This window comes from Desmodus rotundus, chromosome 11 (assembly GCF_022682495.2).
Source record: "Desmodus rotundus isolate HL8 chromosome 11, HLdesRot8A.1, whole genome shotgun sequence".
Lineage (NCBI taxonomy): Eukaryota > Metazoa > Chordata > Mammalia > Chiroptera > Phyllostomidae > Desmodus > Desmodus rotundus.
In genome coordinates, this window is record NC_071397.1 from 31722839 (window position 1) to 31741598 (window position 18760).

At 42.1% G+C, this 18760-nt stretch overlaps 1 protein-coding gene and 1 pseudogene across 2 annotated transcripts in view; both read left to right on the forward strand.

Annotated features, from left to right (window-relative positions):
* KCNQ5 (potassium voltage-gated channel subfamily Q member 5) overlaps positions 1 to 18760 on the forward strand; it is a 516174-nt gene that overhangs the window by 477879 nt on the left and 19535 nt on the right. For both annotated transcript variants that reach the window (XM_024576602.4, XM_024576605.4), the window contains one exon: positions 11414 to 11522. In XM_024576602.4, coding sequence (XP_024432370.2) covers positions 11414 to 11522 — 109 coding nt within the window. The remainder of the gene's footprint in view (positions 1 to 11413; positions 11523 to 18760) is intronic.
* LOC112319246 (proteasome subunit alpha type-6 pseudogene) lies at positions 2088 to 2876 on the forward strand (annotated as a pseudogene).

Here is an 18760-nt window from a genome sequence, read left to right on the forward strand (position 1 = left end):
TAAATCCTATAAAAACTAAACACTATGAGGAAAATTGGGGTATTTTTCACAGTAGGATCTTGAAGTATACCTAGTCATGAAAAAATCAGCAAAAAAAAGCCATAAGAGAACGCTGTAAGAACAAAATCCAGGTTAGCTAGTAAGTTACACTTTGTGTAACCCTGATCGGTCTCCTCAATAAATATCAGCAGAGAGTTCTAGTCGCTTGAAATACATCAGAGAACAAGATCCTGGTCTTTGTAGAGCTGACATTCCAATAGAGAAGATAAATAATGAACGCAAACAAGTCAATTCTTTAGTATATTGGAAGGTTTCGAGTGCTATGAAAAAAAAAGAAAAAGGAGAGCATGGTAGGGAGATTCAGATTGGTTGGAGGTAGAGGGGGTGGGGCATAGTAACCTTAAATTGGGTGGTCCAGGTGGTTCTCCTGAAATCTGATATGGGGAACAGAGACCTAAAGCAGCTAATGAGCCCGGAGGCTGCCTGGAGGGGAGCATTCCCCAAAGGGAGCCCTCCAGAGAGAGAAGCCTGACTCCTTCAAGGAGCACCTAGGAGGCCTGGGAACAGAGACAGGGGCCTGTAAGGAAAAGAGCAGGGGGGAGACTCAGGGGAAATGAGGTCAGAGGGGAATTGGGGAAAGGGGAGACATACAGACCTGTAGGCCTTTTAAGGACTTGGGCTTTTACTCTGGAAAAAATGGGGTGCCACTGGAGAATTGTGAACACAGAGACACAATCTCAATTTTAAAAAGATTGCTCTGCCGTTAATAACCCTGTGTCTTGGGCAGGCCATTTAATGTTGCTGAGCTGCAGTTTCTTTCCTGTTAAATGAGCACAGTATTTCTAATCTGATAGTATTATATTTTAAATTACAGTTCACATTTGTAAACCACAAAATATACAACCATTTACTAAATACAGCTGTCATTGATAAAAAGGGCCCGTCCTCCATGCCACAAAGTGTCAGGGCAGAGGCGCTGAATTCAGCCATCTCTAAACACAAAGTTGAGAAACAGGGGCCACCCTGGCCTCTCAGCCAACACCTCCATTGGAGACACTCATCCCTCGGCATCCGGGAGATGATTCACCTAGTGAACAAGAACACAGTGAAGGACCGTCTGCCCAACCTCCGAGTTCATGCAGTTTCAACACCCTATATCCAGACGTTACGGAAGTCACAGGAGCTGCTGTCATGGTGCCCAGGGAAAGTGTTTTTATCATTCATGAAGCAAAGGAGCGTTAAGTATCTTCTTTGCACGGCACAGCGTTCTCGGGGCAGACGGCACAGCGGTGAGAAGACAGACAGTAGTGAGGCACATGGATGAGAAGACACGGCCCGCCCTCACAGAGCTTTCTGTCTGCAAGGAAAAGGGTTTGTAAACAACCAACTATAACACTATGTAAGAAGAACTGTAAGAGATAGTGTCCACAGTACAGGAAGACAGGGCTGGGTCGGTGTCAGGGGTCGGGCTGGGTGTCGTGGAGGTGTTAGCCTTTTGAAGGGCTTGTGATTGTGCAGCTGAATCAGGCTCTGCACTGTCACACTGCTGTCCACACCTCTCATCCTCTTCACTTTGGATAACTCAAAATAAAAGTAATTGCTAAAGTACAAAATAAAATTGTTTTCAAAATAGCACAAAAGTTATATGTGTGCTAAAATTTAAATGGTGTGTTTTAAATACTCTGTTGGTCTCCCCATTTTTTGGTGCACCTTGGTTGTGTGGGACTGTATGCATATTATAATCTGTTCACTGCAAATTCAGCACCCAGAGAGTGCCTGCCAAAGATAAGGAAAGGAAAGGAGAGAGTGGATGGCGGTGTGCAGACAGTACCCCTTGGGAAAGTATCCAAAGGTAATTCATGATGCTTAAACAGCACCTCAAGAAACTGTTGTAGTCCACTGTAGCTGGAGCATGGGATGGAGCATGGGAATAAGATGAGCCTGAATGTGGGCTTTTGAGCTATCAGAATAAAGTTCCCTCACATGGCCATCAGACATGTTCAACTTTCGATCTATGTTGACTTTGACATGAAACATCAGTTGAGACGGGGCCCAGATACTGTTCTTGAAGTAGTGGGTGCACCAACATGTCCCATGGTTCCAACGCTGGTTTCAACCACCACATTACCATTTTTTCACCTGAAGCACAAGTAGAATATGCTTTTAAGGCTATTAACCAGGGTGGTCTTACATCAGTAGCTGTCAGAGAGAAAGACCATTGCAGTAGTTGTGACACAGAAGAAAGTACCTGACAAATTACTGGATTCCAGCACAGTGACTCACTTGTTCAAGATAACCGAAAACATTGGCTGTGAGATGACGAAAGTGACAGCTGACAACAGATCGCAGGTACAGAGGGCACGCTGTGAGGCAGCTAACCGGAAATACAAGTACGGCTTTGAGATTCCCGTGGACATGCTGTGTGAAAGAATTGCTGTTATTTCTCGGGTCTACACACCGAACACGGAAATGAGGCCTCTTGATGGTTGTATGATTTTAATTGCTATAGATGAAGAAGAAGGCCCTCCGGTGTACGGATGTGATCCTGCAGGTTTCTACTGCGAGTTTAAAGCCGCTGCAGCAGGAGTTTTCAAAGGAGTCAACCCGCTTTCTTGAAAAGAAAAAAAAAAAAGAAGAAATTTGATCAGACATTCAAACAGACAGTGGAAACTGCGATTACAAGCCTGTCTACTGTTCTAGCAATTGATTTTAAACCTTCAGAGATAGAAGTTGGAGTAGTTACAGCTGAAAATCCTAAATTCAGTATTCTTACAGAAGCGGAGGCTGACGCTCACCTTGCTGCTCTAGCAGAGAGAGGCTCAACAGTGCGGTTAGTTTACCAAATCCACAACGCCACTTGCCCGCGTGTTTGCTAACAGCAGACCGGCGTTGTGGAGGCCCTGGATTGAAAAAGGAACCTCTCCCACTCCTCCTGCCACTGAAGTGGTTAGGACTCTATACAAATAAAAACAGTGCTTTGGGGGGGGGGGGGGGGGGGGAAACCATCGGTTGACGCAGAAAAGACACTGGAAGGAAATCTGCCAAAATTGAAGAGGATTTGTTCAGAGTGTTAGAACTATGTGAAATTTTTTCTCAGTCTTTATGATTTCATTTAAAATTCAAATGTTCAAAGTTTTTACAGAAAGCAAATATTCTAATTATAACAAGAGAAAAACAAATTAAAGTTCAAAAGTATTTGGAAACAAAAAAGTCTAGAACAAAAAATATATTTTCTGGAGTATTTTTCTGGGCTTCTTAGGAGTGCCTTGAAGGCCTAATTTGCAACAACTAGCACAGAACAGGGAAGGAAAAAAAAGGACCTCAGCCAAAGACATAGGAAAATGAAATTCTGCTGCTGCATCCGAGCCCAAGCAGTCATTCTAAACTCTATCTGAATTAAAGGAATTGCCTTTGAACTAGTGTATGAGTAAACTGGAACCTCTAAATTTAGGATGATATTTAAAGTGTTTAGAAATGATAGTGGGGACCCTGGCTGGTGTGACGCAGTGGATTGCACCCCTGGACTATGAAGCAAGGGGTTGCCAGTTCTATTCCCAGTCAGGGCTCATGCCTGTGTTTCAGGCCAGGTCCCCAGTAGGGGGCACTCCAGAGGCAACCACACATTGATGCTTCTCTCCCTCTCTTTCTCCCTCCCTTCCCCTCTCTCAAAAAATAAATAAATAAATAAAATCTTTTTTTTTTAAGTAGAAATGATAGTGAGGAAAGGTAATTGAAATAACAACCAGCACCAGAAGGAAGGAACCCTGGGAAAATAAATGGTAATTCACAACAAGATATAATTAATTAGTTATCACCACCATTAATAGTGGCCATTTTAATGTGTGTTCCCCATAGGATAATGGAATAGAATCATCATATGCTTCATTTAAAATCCTAAAGTAAAAATTTGTTGTTAACTTCTAGCCCTCACACACTTTTACTAGAAGAAACATGTTGCAATAATGGTTGCCTTTAAGTTCTGGAATTTTGGAAGATTTTTTTCTTTATTCTAATAGTCTTTCTATTTTCAAATACTCTAGCTTGGAAAGCATTTATTTCTGTGAGGGGGAAACATGATTAAACTTACTAAGGAATTATGAGAAATACAAATCATTTATAATCTCATACCCTACTACAGCTAATATCACTTTTACATATTCTCTTTTAGCTGGTCCATAATATTTTTTAAGATTTTATTTATTTTTAGATAGCAGAAGGGAGGGAGAAAGAGAGGGAGAAAAACACCAATGTGTGGTTGCCTCTCACACACCCCCAACGGGGATACCTGGCCCGCAACCCAGGCATGTGCCCTGACTGGGAATTGAACCTGCAACCCTTTGGTCCATAGGCCTGTGCTCAATCCAATGAATTACACCAGCCAGAGCAGCTGGTATGTCTTCATATTTCATTGTACATAGTTATAATTAACATGAGTATCTAGTTTCATAGTTCAATTTTATTTAACATTTAAAAATATTTTCATATTATTATATACTATTCATAATTATATTTTGGTAGCTGTGTAGTGAGTGCATCATGGTGGTCAAATACTACAATTTACAATTTTCCACTTTGGGACATTGAAATTTATATAATTTCTTCTCTGCAATAGGCAATAATACAATAACCATTATATTATCACTAACAATGTGAAAATGTACCAGATTCACCTCAGGTTTGTTAGTATTAGTCATTATTCTTTTGTTAATAGGTATAATTCCATATTTTGACATAATAATTTTTCTTTTGTTTCTAGTAAGCTTGAATAGTTTTCAGTCATTTTCACTACTAGACGTTTCTCCTGGTTTTTGTACCTTTATATTTTGGATTGTAATACAATCAAGTAAGCTCCTTATCCATTATAAACATTGTCTTCTTATACACTTTTATTTTCTCCCGATCAAGCATCCTGATCTTTGCATTCTCATTTAGTTATTTCAGGCAGTAACATTTTCTGTCTCCATGACGAACACTGTCATCTGCCCCCTTTATTGTTTTTTCTATTGATCCAAATATGAAGACAGTATCAGTCCTCCACAATAAAACTAATGATTTCTGCTAGGTTTTGACAATTCGATTTTATTTTGGTCTATGAACATGTAAGCCTCTTATACAAGGGGGGACTCCAAAAAACCAAAATTATCTTCTGGAGGGCAGGCCCTTTGTAGCACAGGCTTCCCCCACTAGGCAATGTTCTCGGAACCCATCTGTATCAGTGCCAGCTGGTGGTGTTGTGAGGCTGTGAGAGGCCTCAGTGAATTTTTTTTAAAGACTCTTTCAATGTGTTTGCCCATTTCATGGTGGGTGATTTACAAGCACACCTGCCCACATGCGCTCAGTGCTCAGCAGTCTTTGACCAAAGATGGGGTAACCCCATGCCACACCCTCCCTGTTCACTCAATTTCACCCCGAGAGACTTTTTTTTGTTTCCCTGGGTGAAAAAAGTTTTCAAAGGGAAACATTTTGCCGATGTGAAAGAGATGAAACAGAAAACTGCAGAAGCACTAAAAGACATCAAAATCAGAGAGTTTCAAAACTGTTGTGAGCAGTGGAAAAAAGTCTCAATAAGTGTATTACATCAAACGGAGAGTACTTTGAAGGGGACTGAAAATTGAATATGTAAGAATAAATACATGCCCTGGCTGGTGTGGCTCAGTGGATTGAGCTCTGGCCTGCAAACTGAAAGGTTGCTGGTTCGATTCCCAGTGAGGGCATATGCTGGGTTGTGGGCCAGGTCCCCATTTGGGAACATGCAAGAGGCACTCAGTTGATGTTTCTCTCACACATTGATGTTTCTCTCCCTCTTTCTTCCTCCCCTCCCCGTTCTCTAAAAATATTTTTTTTAATTTAAAACATTTAGAAAAAAATAAATACACAATTCATTTATAAATAAATTTCAGGGCTTTTGGGGTACCCCCTCATGTGTAAAAACAGTAGTGACTCTTTCCAAAGAGAACAGTGCTGAGGCCTGGAGAGAACGAGGTTTCGGATGGCAGAGGGACAGAGGACAATAACTGGAATTCAGAAAGCTGAGGCTTTTAAGTTGAGTAAGAAGATGATGAAAACTTGTTCCTACATCACCAATTTCTCAAGGGATTTTTTTGGTTTTTATGACTTGATCATTTCCTGTTGTCTCATGAAGCACCTACACCATCTCAAATTGTTCCTTAGGAAAATATAGTGGCGGTACCTGGGGAAACATGGAGAATTAGTCCCAACCCAATGGCAGATGAGTCAAACACACTCCTCAGCTCTGCCTGAGGGAAACCAGAGGCCGCCGGTTTTTCACTTACAATAATGGTTCTGGCCTTCGGCTGTACCCTGGATTCCTCTGGGGAGCTTTAAGAAAAACTCTGATGCCTGGATTCCAACCCTAGTTTCCTAATGTTATTGGTCTTGAGAGCATTATAGGTATTGAGATTTTTTTAAACCCTCCTCAGGTGATTCTAACTTGTAGCCAAGGTTGAAATCCACTGTAATCATCGCATCAAGAAATGTAAGCCCTGGCTGGGTGGCTCAGTGGATTGAGTGCCAGCCTGAGAACTGAAAGGTCACCTGTTTCATTCCAAGTCAGGGCACATGCCCGGGTTGGGGGCCAGGTCCCCAGTTGGGGCATGTGAGACAACCAATAAATGTTCCCCCCCTTCTTTTTCTCTGTCCCTTCCCCTCTCTCTGAAAATGATGACTTTTTTTTTTAAATAAATGTAAAAAAGAAATCTATTCTGTAAAAGGAGATGACCGAGAGAAAGAGCTAGAAACTGCCTATCCTTTTATCATAAATATCTACTACATCTTGATGGCAAATTTCATAGTGGAACAGAAAACAGAAGTTTCCAGAATGTTTCTGTACCTCCTCCCTCTTCACCATCTAAGGTCCAGGTAGTCCTTTCCAAACACTATACAATGGATTTCCCAAAATGCGAGGGAACAAGGTATCTGAAAGCAAATCTTGCACACTGCTAACCAATAGGAAACAGCAGAGGGTTGGGAGAGAGACAGTGTTGCATGTTATACGTCATTTCCTGCAGGCATGGGTTTTGCACTGGGGTAGCCTCCCCATCCCTGGGAGGAACACCCACAGGGAGCACCGCGCTCCACTGGCATTTTGCTGATCATGACTAGGTCTCATGTGAACATCAGTGTTCACATGAGCTTATGTTCCCATAACCCACATCTCCCAAAATGCCAGGACAGAGAGCCAGATGTGTGGTTGGAGAGCAGGGAGGCAGCCTTGGCTGGAGGGTTAGCCCCACGCAGGTGCTTTAGGGTTCACAGAGGGTTTTAAGCCTCTAGAAATCATGAAAAAGACATTTAATGTGGTGTTAACCTCACTGGCAAGAAAGTGGCGTCTCAAGATACTTATGAGGCAGAAAGATGGCATTTTCCCCATTTTTGAGGCTTTAAAAATAAGGAGAAAAGTTTTGTAACTCAACCCTTGCTTCAGTAGATGTCAGCAAAGATACTTCCTCTGACCAAATCTACAAAGAAAATTTTTTAAAGACTGAGAGTTTATGCTGTGAACAGTCTGGTTTAGGTGGTATAACAAATTCCACAATCAGGTGCATCTGGACATAATGCAGTTGGTGACTGACTCCCACCTTCTGCCCAGTCCTGTTTCTAAACAAGGTGGATAAACTGAAACTCTTGTTGGGGTAGAGGACAGGGATGAGGGAGAGCAGCACTGGGCTGGAAGGAAACTCATAATCATTTGGGATGCTCCCAATTCCATTTACAGTCAGTGCAAACATTATAACTTCACTATCTTTGCTTTCTGCTTATTGTGCCTGTGCATACCTGCTGAAGTTTTCCACTAATTTTGTAGGAACAGGGCCCTGTATTTCTACTATTCCATTGTTTGGACCTTCATTAGCATGTTAGGGTTGGGTGTGTTGTATTTTCAAGTAGGTAAGTCACTGATACAGGCATTGCAGGATCTTCTCTCCCTGTAAGCCCTTCCGTGTTCCCCGTTTTCTGCGGTATAAGATAGAACCACGTTAGAAGTGGTTCTCACTAGATTTCAGATGAGGGAAAGCAATCACATGCCTCTATTTTGAAGGGCAGAGTAAAATACTCCTGTGAATTGTTTACTGGGAATCCTGACAAAATGCATTAGTTGACATTTCTTTGGGGTAACTAATGTCTGAGTTTCTCACGGGAGGCCATAAGAGTGCCTGGTGACTGGCTCTGACAGCCACCTGACCTATGCGTGAGTCTCCCCAACCCCGTCACCACAGACAGTGGGCATGGGTACTTCCAGGTCTTTGGGGGGCATGGACTGACTCAGCACACGACCATGGTAACCGCATGGCTCTGAATCTGATCCTTTCTCAGTGTTATTGGGTCACTTCACCTGAGATCGCAGTAGCCAGGTGCACACAGCCATGTAAAGGAAAATGGAATGCGGGAAAAGGAAATCCAAGTACCAACAAGAGGAGCAAGAAAGACAAATCTGGAAGGAGTCGGGAGTGAGACTCGGAGCCAAGCCGGGTTTACCAGTGCAACTCCAGAACCGAACTGCTTAGATTTAAATTCCCCTCTGCCATTCACTCTCCATGGGTCCCTGGGCAAGCTTCTTAGTTTCCGTGCCTCGCTTTCATAATCTGTAAAATAGGAGCTAATAATAATAATAATTCATGGGGTTTGTAGCAATTAATTAAAGTTCTTGCCACATAATTTGATTTCCCTAAAAAGCACATCACTATTATTCTCATCATAATTATTGTTCTTGAGTGGAGAGTTGGAAACCATAAAGAAAAGTTTTCCCAACCGTGTTAGTTTCCTAGGGATGACATAAGAAATCACCACCAACTGGGTGGCTTGAAACAACAGAAATTTATTCACTCACAGTTCAAGAAATCGGGGTGTCCGAAAGCAGAGTGTCACCCTGGTGATTTCCTTCCGGGGTCTCTGACAGAGAAACCACCACACGCCTCCCTCAGTTTCTGGTGGGTGACAGCTCTGCTCAGTGTTCTTGGCTTGTAGACGCATCACTCCACCTCTGCTTCCGTTTTCTCTGTCCCCCTGTGTCTTCTTTTCTGTCTTACAATGACACAACCATTGGACTTAGGGCTCACCCTAATTTAGGATGATCTCATCTTAAACCTTACCTGAATTACATCTGCAAAGATGCTTAATCCAAATACAGTTATATTCTGATGTTCCAAGTGAACATGAACTTGGGGGCAACACTAGTCAACCTACTTCACCACCTAAGAACAGATTGGGATCAAATCGGAGGAAGAAATCGTGAAGAGCCCTGGAAGAATGTCACCTAACCTTGGGCTGGTGTTAGAACAGGGCTGTGTCGTATGGGCGGTCGATCAAGCGGTCGATCAAGCAAAATGGCTGGCTACCATGAAAGTCATCACTGAGTCAGAACCAACTGACACAGAGTTAGTCACCATGCTCCTGTTCAAACTGCAGGCAACTTCTCTGGAGAGAAGTTGAATGTACCCAGCAGGCGGCACGTGAGCTGAGCCCTTCCCCCTGCCCTCTCCTGACGTAGTGCATGCCACTACTGAACCCACTATTGAACCCTGAACGCATTCTGACACTGGGTAATCAACAGCAAGGGCAAGAGCTTTGGAGCCTCAAGGACCTGGATTTTAATAACATGCTCTGCAACTTACTAGCTCCACTTACCACCTTTGTGTCCTCAGGTAAGATACTTACCTTCTCTGAGCCTCAGTTTTGATACTTAAAAACCAGGCATAATATCACTTCAGACTTGTAGATGTCAGAAAACTGATGTATGCGGAAGCTACACCTAAGTGCCTGGTTTAAATTTCAGTGAGTGCTTGCTGTTATCATTACCTTTGTAAGGCCAGAGAGACCATGAAGAAGAACCCTGAAGACCCATCTGCAGCTCTTCCCCCACCACCACCTCCACTCTCAGCACACAGTAAACTGAGTGAACACACAGAAAATAGTTTAACTGCATTACACATCAACTGCATGCTATTACAAGCACTGCTTCAATGAATGGACCTCAATAGCTTTTCAGGGTTTTTTAACCCACCCTGGACAGCCCGTGGCACAGAGCTTTGCTTGACTTGGCAGATGAACACTGGGCAGAGCAAAGGCAACAGAAAGCACTGTTGGTCCTTTAGTGTGTGTTAGCATTTAAAGAGACTTAAATAGAAGTCAGAGGCTGTATAACTCATGTCTCGTGTGCATTTTTATTACTTTATTACCAAACTAATACATGTTCCTTGTAGAAACTTTGGAAATATAGCCAAGCAAGAGAATAAACTCATTTTTTTATTGTTGTTCAAGTACAGTTGTCTCCATTTTCCCCACCACTCCCCCAACCCCAGCCATCTCCACCTCCCGCTCTCTATCCTACCTCCTTTGGTTTTGTCCATGTCCTTTATACATGTTCCTGAAAACCCTTCCCCCTTCCCCCCATTGTCCCCTCCCACCTCCCCTCTGGTCACTGTCACATTGGTCTTGATTTCAGTGTCTTTAGTTATATTTTGCTTGTTTGTTTGTTTTGTTGATTAGGTTCCACTTATAGGTGAGATCATATATTAATAGCAGATCAATATATAGATTTTTCTTTAATAATATATTGTGACTTTTTTTCCAATAACTAGTTTTAACATCATTTTTAACAGCTTCTTAATATTCCATTATATAAACCTGCCAATATTTATTTAACTCATCCTCTATTCCAGAAATTTTAAGTCATTTCCAATATTTTGTTGCTGAAAACAGCTATAATGATATGAGTTTATTCCTTATTGATTTGATAAATTCTTACTAATTTGGTTTATTGTAACCCTACCCCCTTTTCCAACTTTTGCAATTAACCCAAAAGTCAATTTGCTCGGTTTAGGAGGAACTGATCTTGTTATTTAACCTGAAAATCCGTCAGCATTGTTTGCGTTATCTTAAGCGACCTCTCCTGCGCTGCCTGCGTCCGGTGACCGAGAAGCAGTCAGTGTTCTCGGACCTGACTACTCCCTCACTTGCTCAGGGCATGGGGCTAAGGGGCTGATGCCATGGGTTTCAAGCTCTAGCTACACAGGCCAGTTAGTTAAGTATCCACAGGCTGTTTCCCTAACCCAAAGAACCGTTTTTTAAATGCTGGCTGTTAGTTTCAAAGAACTGGACAAAGAGCAGGTGTGGATCAATACAAATCTATCACCGCTGAAGGAAAGACAGTGTGTCAACATCTTCATCTCCCCCATGGGAAACAGCTCAGTAAGGTCTTCGTGTCAAATAACATAAAATTGGTGAGGCTGTAGAAAAAGAAGAGGGAATGACATTGGGAAAACCAATTGGCTGACCTTATGCTTCTCTTGGTTTATAAGCTTAGTCTGTCAGTCCCCCCTATTGCTCTATGAGACAAGTTCAGCAGCATGTTTGAAATAGCTGGTAGTAGTGTTTAACTGGCAATTCTCTCTTGCAGCTGACACCGCCCTTGGCACCGATGATGTGTATGATGAAAAGGGATGCCAGTGTGATGTGTCTGTAGAAGACCTCACCCCACCACTTAAAACTGTCATTCGAGCTATCAGGTTGGTGGAACACCTCTGACAAAATGATTCAGAGATCTGTGTTGCTATGTTGTTAAGTTCTTTTTTATTGCAGGTAAATCTCCTAGAATAATTGCCTTCTCTTTTCCCATTCAACCACATGCCTATTAAATTCTGAAATATTTTTTCTTAATACAAAACTCTATGGTATTTAACACAAAGTGTGATACAAAAGGTGGGTGGGATTTGAGAAGCCACGCCGTGTCAGCAAGATGACATGAGAATGACATGAAGCCATCCCATGTCGGCAAGATGACAGCAAGATGGTGTGTGATGGGCTGCTTCTTACAGATATTTAGTGCATAGACACAGCTGGATTTTGAAAACTATTTTCATGACTTGATGTTCCAACCCATGTTCTGCAATTTGTATCAAAGAAAAAAATCCCCTAGGTTATTTCAAAACAGGTTGAGTTCTAAATGGGAAACCTAAGGTATTCTGCAGTTGCTCGTACCCTGCTGAAATTTAACTGTTACAAGCAGATCTTAACATGCTTCCTCTACTGATGGCAGAAAAGGAAGTGAGTACCCAAAGCAGCTTATTTCCAGGATTCACACCCCACAAAAAAATGTAGAAGCTGGACTAAATGAATTGCCGCATGCTCAGCCTGCCGACGTTAATCCCTGGGGGAGAATTGGTGTCTGTCAGAAATGCCGAGCAACTACACTACAGAGAAATACCTCTGATATTTTGGTTCTTTTGGCCTCTTACCAAAAAGCCAGAGGGAAGCCTAACAACGAACCCAATTTAGCTATTCAGATACTTGGTCTAAACTCAGATCAGTATGATTGATTACTTGTTTCTATTCTGAGTTAGTCATTTAGCATCATGTTACACATTGCTTTACTTTGTGGTTGGAAGTGACCAGGAAAGCAGAAACGAGTTCTAAAGATTTTGGTGAAAGTCTGTGGGGTCAAAGAAAATCATGGTATAATGAAGTGGTGTGCCCCCAAAGATGCTTAAATGTCATCTGTAACAACTTAGAAAGAAGTGAAGTCCAGTGACTTCCCCACAGAATCTTCAGGCAACAATCCCTATGCGTAAGGTGATCAACCCCCTTATGTGTCCTGGGCCATCCAGATTATGCCTTTTGTCTCACCGTCATCGTTAGTAACACTCCCTGTCTTTCTCACAGTGTCCCACTCCGGACAATTATATGATCACCCTGTCCCTGGGGAACCTAGAAGGCTTGGATAATATTTAATCCCAGAAAACGCAAGGCTATGCAGTAAAATGATGCCTGAGGCTGTCAGGCATCTGGGAAGGATCCAGAACTGCACTGCCCAATGTGGTAGCCGCTGGCCACATGAGGCTATTTAAATTAATTAACGTTAAATAAAACGTACTTTTAATGAAGTTTAAAATTCAGTCCCTCAGCAGCACTACCAGCGTTTAGGTGGCTAGTGTCAACTACATTGGGCAGAGAAGACACAGCACATTTCCATCACTGCAGAACGTTCTATTGGACGTCGCTGGTCTAGAAGTCACCTTGAAATTCTTTGCATTCATTCATTATATCCATCAAAAACTCCAAAGCAGCAATTTTCAACAACCGTGCCATAAGAATTTTTAAAACATGCAATACCTGACTAAGTAGTCAGGGTTACTGACCTCTTTACCCTGAGATTATCAAACAAGAAAACTGACAACAGCTAACACAATAGCCATCTGGTGTAAATGTGCTGTCTTGAACAATAAACATATAGGTCATATAATAGAGTTGCATCTTACTGGTCACGTTGCATAATAAAGTTGCTTCTGATTGATTAATTCCTGGTACCAGAAATTCTTATATACAAGTGTAGGCCCCTGATTTTTTTTGAGAAGTTACTTTGGAGCCCTGGCTGGTGTGGCTCAGTGGACTGAGCACCAACCTGTGAACCCAAAGGTCTCAGGCTCAATTCCCAGTCAGGACACATGCCCGGGTTGCAGGCCAGGTCCCCAGTAGGGGGTGTGCAAGAGTCAACTGATTGACATTTCCCTCCCTTCCCCCTCTCTAAAAACAAATAAAATCTTTTTTTAAAAAAAAGTTACTTTGGAGCTAAAAGGATAGGTAATAACTTTTTTTGTAAATTAATCAAAATTATACCTATGTTTTTTGTCAGATTGGCAAAAAATATATTCTTGGTGTAAGGCAGAATTTTAGTAATTAGCTTGTGTGCCCTGAGAGGAAAAAGGTTGAAAATCACTGCCCTAAAGTGAAGGTGGGCAATTCATCCACAGATTAGTCTGATTTGCAACAAGTATGGTAAAATCTTATCTAATGGGAGCAGATTAGGTTTCCTAAAAGTCATATTTAATCCAGTTTGTGTCATTTCCTAAGACCTGCAGAAGCTTTCTAAGTTTGCCTCGCAACCTATAAAAAGAATTGTGAGCTGCAAGAAAGAAAAATGAAATAGGTTTATTCTGCTAGCTAAGCAGTTTAGCAAGAGCTTAAGATTTACTTTCTTATACCTTCCTCTTGAAACTTGACTGATTTTTTGCAAGGTCCTTTGCAGAATTCCCTTCTTTTCAGCATTCTTCCTGGACAGAACTTTATTACTTACATGTGGATTTGGGGAGCTTTCTGATTGCTGCTTCATGGCACTTGAGGTAGATGTTTTTCTCCTCCATATCCTGATTCTGATGAGTGTGTCTTTATTTCTCACTTCTAAGTCCCATTTAAAATTGGTGGGTTCTATATAAAAACATAATAGCTACACCCAAGAGTTTATAAGTCATTGGAAATCTTTGACTCATGATATTACTTAACTTATAAGACTGCACAATTGAAAGACAGCCAATACAATGAGCCGTTCTGAAAAAGAGTTTGCAGTATACATCCCTAAATCTCATTCGAAAGAGGCCTGTTCCTGAGTTTAATGAAACATAAATAAATTGAACATCATTTGGTTTTTTGCCAGATCATGCTCACCTCTTACTGCACACCTAGAGTAGTATGTTACATGTATACTACTGATTTCAACTGTGAACCATCCATTGCTCATCTCTAAAATAGTGACCTCATTTTGGCATTCTCCTCATTATTTTTGGTTATTTGATTATTGAATGTGACTACTTGAACATGCCTTTGTCTTCCAGTAGCTTTTTCAATAATAATAGTTTTTCTTAAAGTCAAATTAAAATTAAAATGTGTAACAAAATATGTATTCCATTGCAAGGGTATCAGCAGGGAAAATAATCTCATTACCTTCACAAAGAGCAAAGTCAGAATTCTTTAAAAATATCTATTAAGCATCTGCCATTTTCTAGTTATTTTTTGAGAGTAAAGATTCTCAAGTAATGAGATGATTAAGACCACTCTCAACTAGCCTGGACTTTGTTACCTGACTGTATTTTGAGACTTTTTTAAAGAATGACATCACCGCCCTGACCAGTGTGGCTCAGTCGGGTAGGCGTGATCGCACAAAGCTAAAGGTCACCACTTTGATTCCTGGGCAGGCCACGTGCCTGGGTTGCAGTCTGTCCCTCATCGGGGAGCGTATGAGAAGCAATCGATCAACATTTTTCACTCACGTCAGTGTTTCTCTCCCGCTCTTCCTCCCTCCCTTCCCCTTTCTCTAAAAACAAATAAAATCTTTTTAAAAAAAGAGAATGACATCACTTTTTATAGTGCCAAGCAATGGCTATTCTTAGACATTTCCAAAATATGTCTTAAAAGACAAAAGAATACTTACTTTTGTATAGTTTCTCCAAGATTACCACAGATGATCCTCAAAATATTAGTGGGAATGAGCAAAGATCCTGGAAATGTGTTGTCAAACTCCTTTCTGAGAATGAAGCCTGTACTTATTTTTAACAAAAATTCTGTATCTTGTTAATGGTTTATTTTTTTTTTAATTTATGCTACTACAATTGTCCCATTTTTCCCTCCTTCGCCCTCCCAGACCTCCTCCACTTCCATAGTGAATGCCCACACCCTTGTCCATGTCCATGAGTCCCTCCTGCATGTTGTTTAACTAATCCCTTCGCCTGCTTTCAGTCAGTCCTCCCCTCCCCCCACCCTCTGACAGCTGTCAGTCTGTTCCATGTTTCTATGCCTCTGGTTCTATTTCGCTCACTAGTTTATTCCGCCAGTGGTTTAACTCAAACAATTATGTGTCTTTTTTCCACTTAGAAATTAATTTATAATAGAAAGATGAAATTAGCAGGGAAGTAAACAGATTGACAAGCAAATTGATAAACTCTTGAATATTCTACACACTCACTTTTCACTATTATGGATAGTTGTTTGCTAGAGCTGCCATAAAAAATACCACAGAGTGTACGGCTTAACCAACAGGAACTTATTTGCTCACAGTTCTGGAGGCTGGAAGTCCAAGATCAAGGGGTCAGCAGCGTTGCTCTCTTCTGAGGCCTCTCTTTCAGCATGTGGACGGCCAACTTCTGACAGTATCCTCATGTGGCCTTTCTCCCGTGCACCCACTCACGTGTCCAAATTCCCCCTTCCTATAATGACATCAGTCAGATTGCATTAGGGCCGACCCTAACAGTCTCGTTTTAATTTAATCTTCCCCTTAAAGGACTTGTCTCCAAATACAGACACTTTGTGAGGCACTGAGGCTCAGGGCTTCCACATACAGGTTTGGGGGACACAGTTCAGTTCATCACTCAGCAAGATACTGTTGTAGTATTGCTATTCAAAAAATATTTTCTCAGGCATAATATCAAAATTTCAGATTTAAAATGAGCCCACTAATTACCTGGATACATTTTTTCATGATATCAAGCATCCAGATATTTGGGACTATCTGAAAAGGTTGACTGAGTTACCTTTCAAGTTTGCACTTGGCATTGTGTAAATACTACATAAGTGTGAATCTTGGGCAAAATTCCAGAAAAATTAATGTACATTCTTTTATATAAAAATAAATTTTAAATGTCATATCCAATATAACTATATTTATAAAGGGTCTTGGAATAATAATTTTTTTAAGTGCAAAAGAAATGTCTGTATTTGTCTTCCTGTCCCAAACTGGCTAGATAAATTCTCAGACATGCACGCCAAGGCAACATCCCAGCACTCTGTAAAGCACTGGGCAATGAGAGGAAGAGCTCTGTCCGATAAATGGTGCAGTACAAAGCTTACCTGCGTCTTTCCAGTATTTTTTTCATAGAATGATTACTCCTCAGATCAAGGCCACACTTAAGATCCTCAAGAATAACTGTTCTCTCGTCTACTTGTTTTATGCAACCGTGTTTTCTGACCGTTGTTAAGGAATGAATCAGAGTTCCGTACAACTTGTTCTTCCTGTGAAGATCACCAAAACAACCCAATGGAGATTACTCATTATTTTGAAGAGAAATGATCGAGAAGCTTTTGATTGTATCGTGTTCTTAACTTCTCTTGATGCCTCTATGCAATAATCACCATGCCTGCTACAATCCACTTGAAAGCAACCTTTTACTCCCCAGGCCAAAGCAGCCTTCTAGAGAATCAAAGGAGTACATAAGGCCTTGAGTGAAACCAGGATTCTTTAGTTGAAGCTGCAGCTTAGCCTTACCCTGGCACCACGATGCTGCTCAGGAGAGATACCAGTAACCAAGAAGCATGGCAGCCCCTGCGTAACCTTGGGCAACTCATGTCATCTCTCTGTGCTTTGTTTTCTCATTGGTGAAGTGAAGATGGTAATAGTATTGACCTTGTAGGTTTGTGACAAGGATTAAATGAATTGACATTTGCAGATCACTTAGGAAGGACAGTGCTGGGCCCAGGTAAGCACTATCTAAAGGCTACCTATTACAACCTCCAGGTGTCTGAGCCCCTTAGTGCCTCCACTGCCCATCCTCCACTCAGGCCAGACCCTCTCCTTGCTGAGCTCTATGTGCGTCACGTGAGAGGAGCACTTCTGTCTCTCTTCTGAGGGGGGTGCCTCCCAACTTCCAACCATTTGCAGCCTTGCCTGCCTGTACCCATTTTCAGGAGTCATCTCCTCACTGCCTGCACTGAGGAACCCCTCAAAGTAATGCTACTCAGAGCTGGAAGAGCAATCTTTTCGCCCAACTGTGAAGCAATGTTCCAAGATCTCTCCCTTTTCACCCTCTGGGTGAGCTCGCTGCCCTTGCAGGCACCCTCCCAAGAAAGAATAAGACAGTAACAGGGAGAAATTACTGTCATCTCCCTCCCCCACCCACACAGAGGCCTGACTTCAGCTTTTTAATGTTCCTCCCAGGGGGTCAGTTCATGCACTCAAAAAATATGCATTGAGCTTCTACTCTGCACCAGGCACAGGAATAGTGTGTGTTTAGAAAGAGGGAACTGCAGCTGTCAAAACCCAGAGGTGAAGATGGCGTTAGACAGCATGTGAGCGAGGAGGACAGAGGACGTGGGGAGGGGAGGTTAGACTAAAGAGAGAGGAGCAGGGATCTTTGTAACAAGCGGCGGGCATGGAGGCTTTTAACTACAGAAATAAATTTGTCAGATAGAGGCTTTATTCTAACAGTTAGAAAGATGACTGATTGCAGTGTGAGGAACGGATTAGAGAGAGGAGACTGTTGTTACCACACCTGGATCTGCTGGGGGCCTGAGCCCGGCAGACAGAGTGAAGCGGTGTGAAGGATGGATTTCAGACCTCCTCATATGTAAGAAATAATAGGGTTTGAATATTCACTGGTGGAGAGTGGAAGAGCAGTAGAAGTTAAGGCTGATCCCTCTGGGTGCCTGGCTCAGACAGAGGCTGGTTTGGAGGCAGTCAGTGCACTGTTTCAAGTGTTGAGTTGGGGGGTCAGCAGGCAGGTGGACCCCTGGCTCTGCAGCCCAGGAGACAAATCCAGAATGAAGACACACTTGGTAGTCATCAGCACAGACGTAGGTAATGTACAGACATGTCACCCCAGGGAGAGTGTTGGAGTAGAGAGGGAGAATGGCCAACACACAGAGTCGAAGGCTCACGAGAATGTACAGAGCTGCAAAAGGAAGAAGGCCCTGATGCAAACAGACTGGAAAAGCCAGACGGTGGGACACCAGGGCAGCATGTGGAAGAGGAGCCAGAGGAGTGTTCCAAGTGGTTGGCTGTGTAAATGCTGCCGAGAGGTCAAGAAGATAGAGACGGGAAAGGTTCCTCAAAAGTGGCAACAAGGAGGTCACCAGTAGCTTTGGAGAAAAATTCAACAGAGGCCAAAAAGTCTGAAGCCTGAGTATAAACAGAACACTTTTCCAAAATTATCCACCAGAATCTTTCACTTTAATAGGAGCATAGATGAGGTGTCAAGAATTTCTT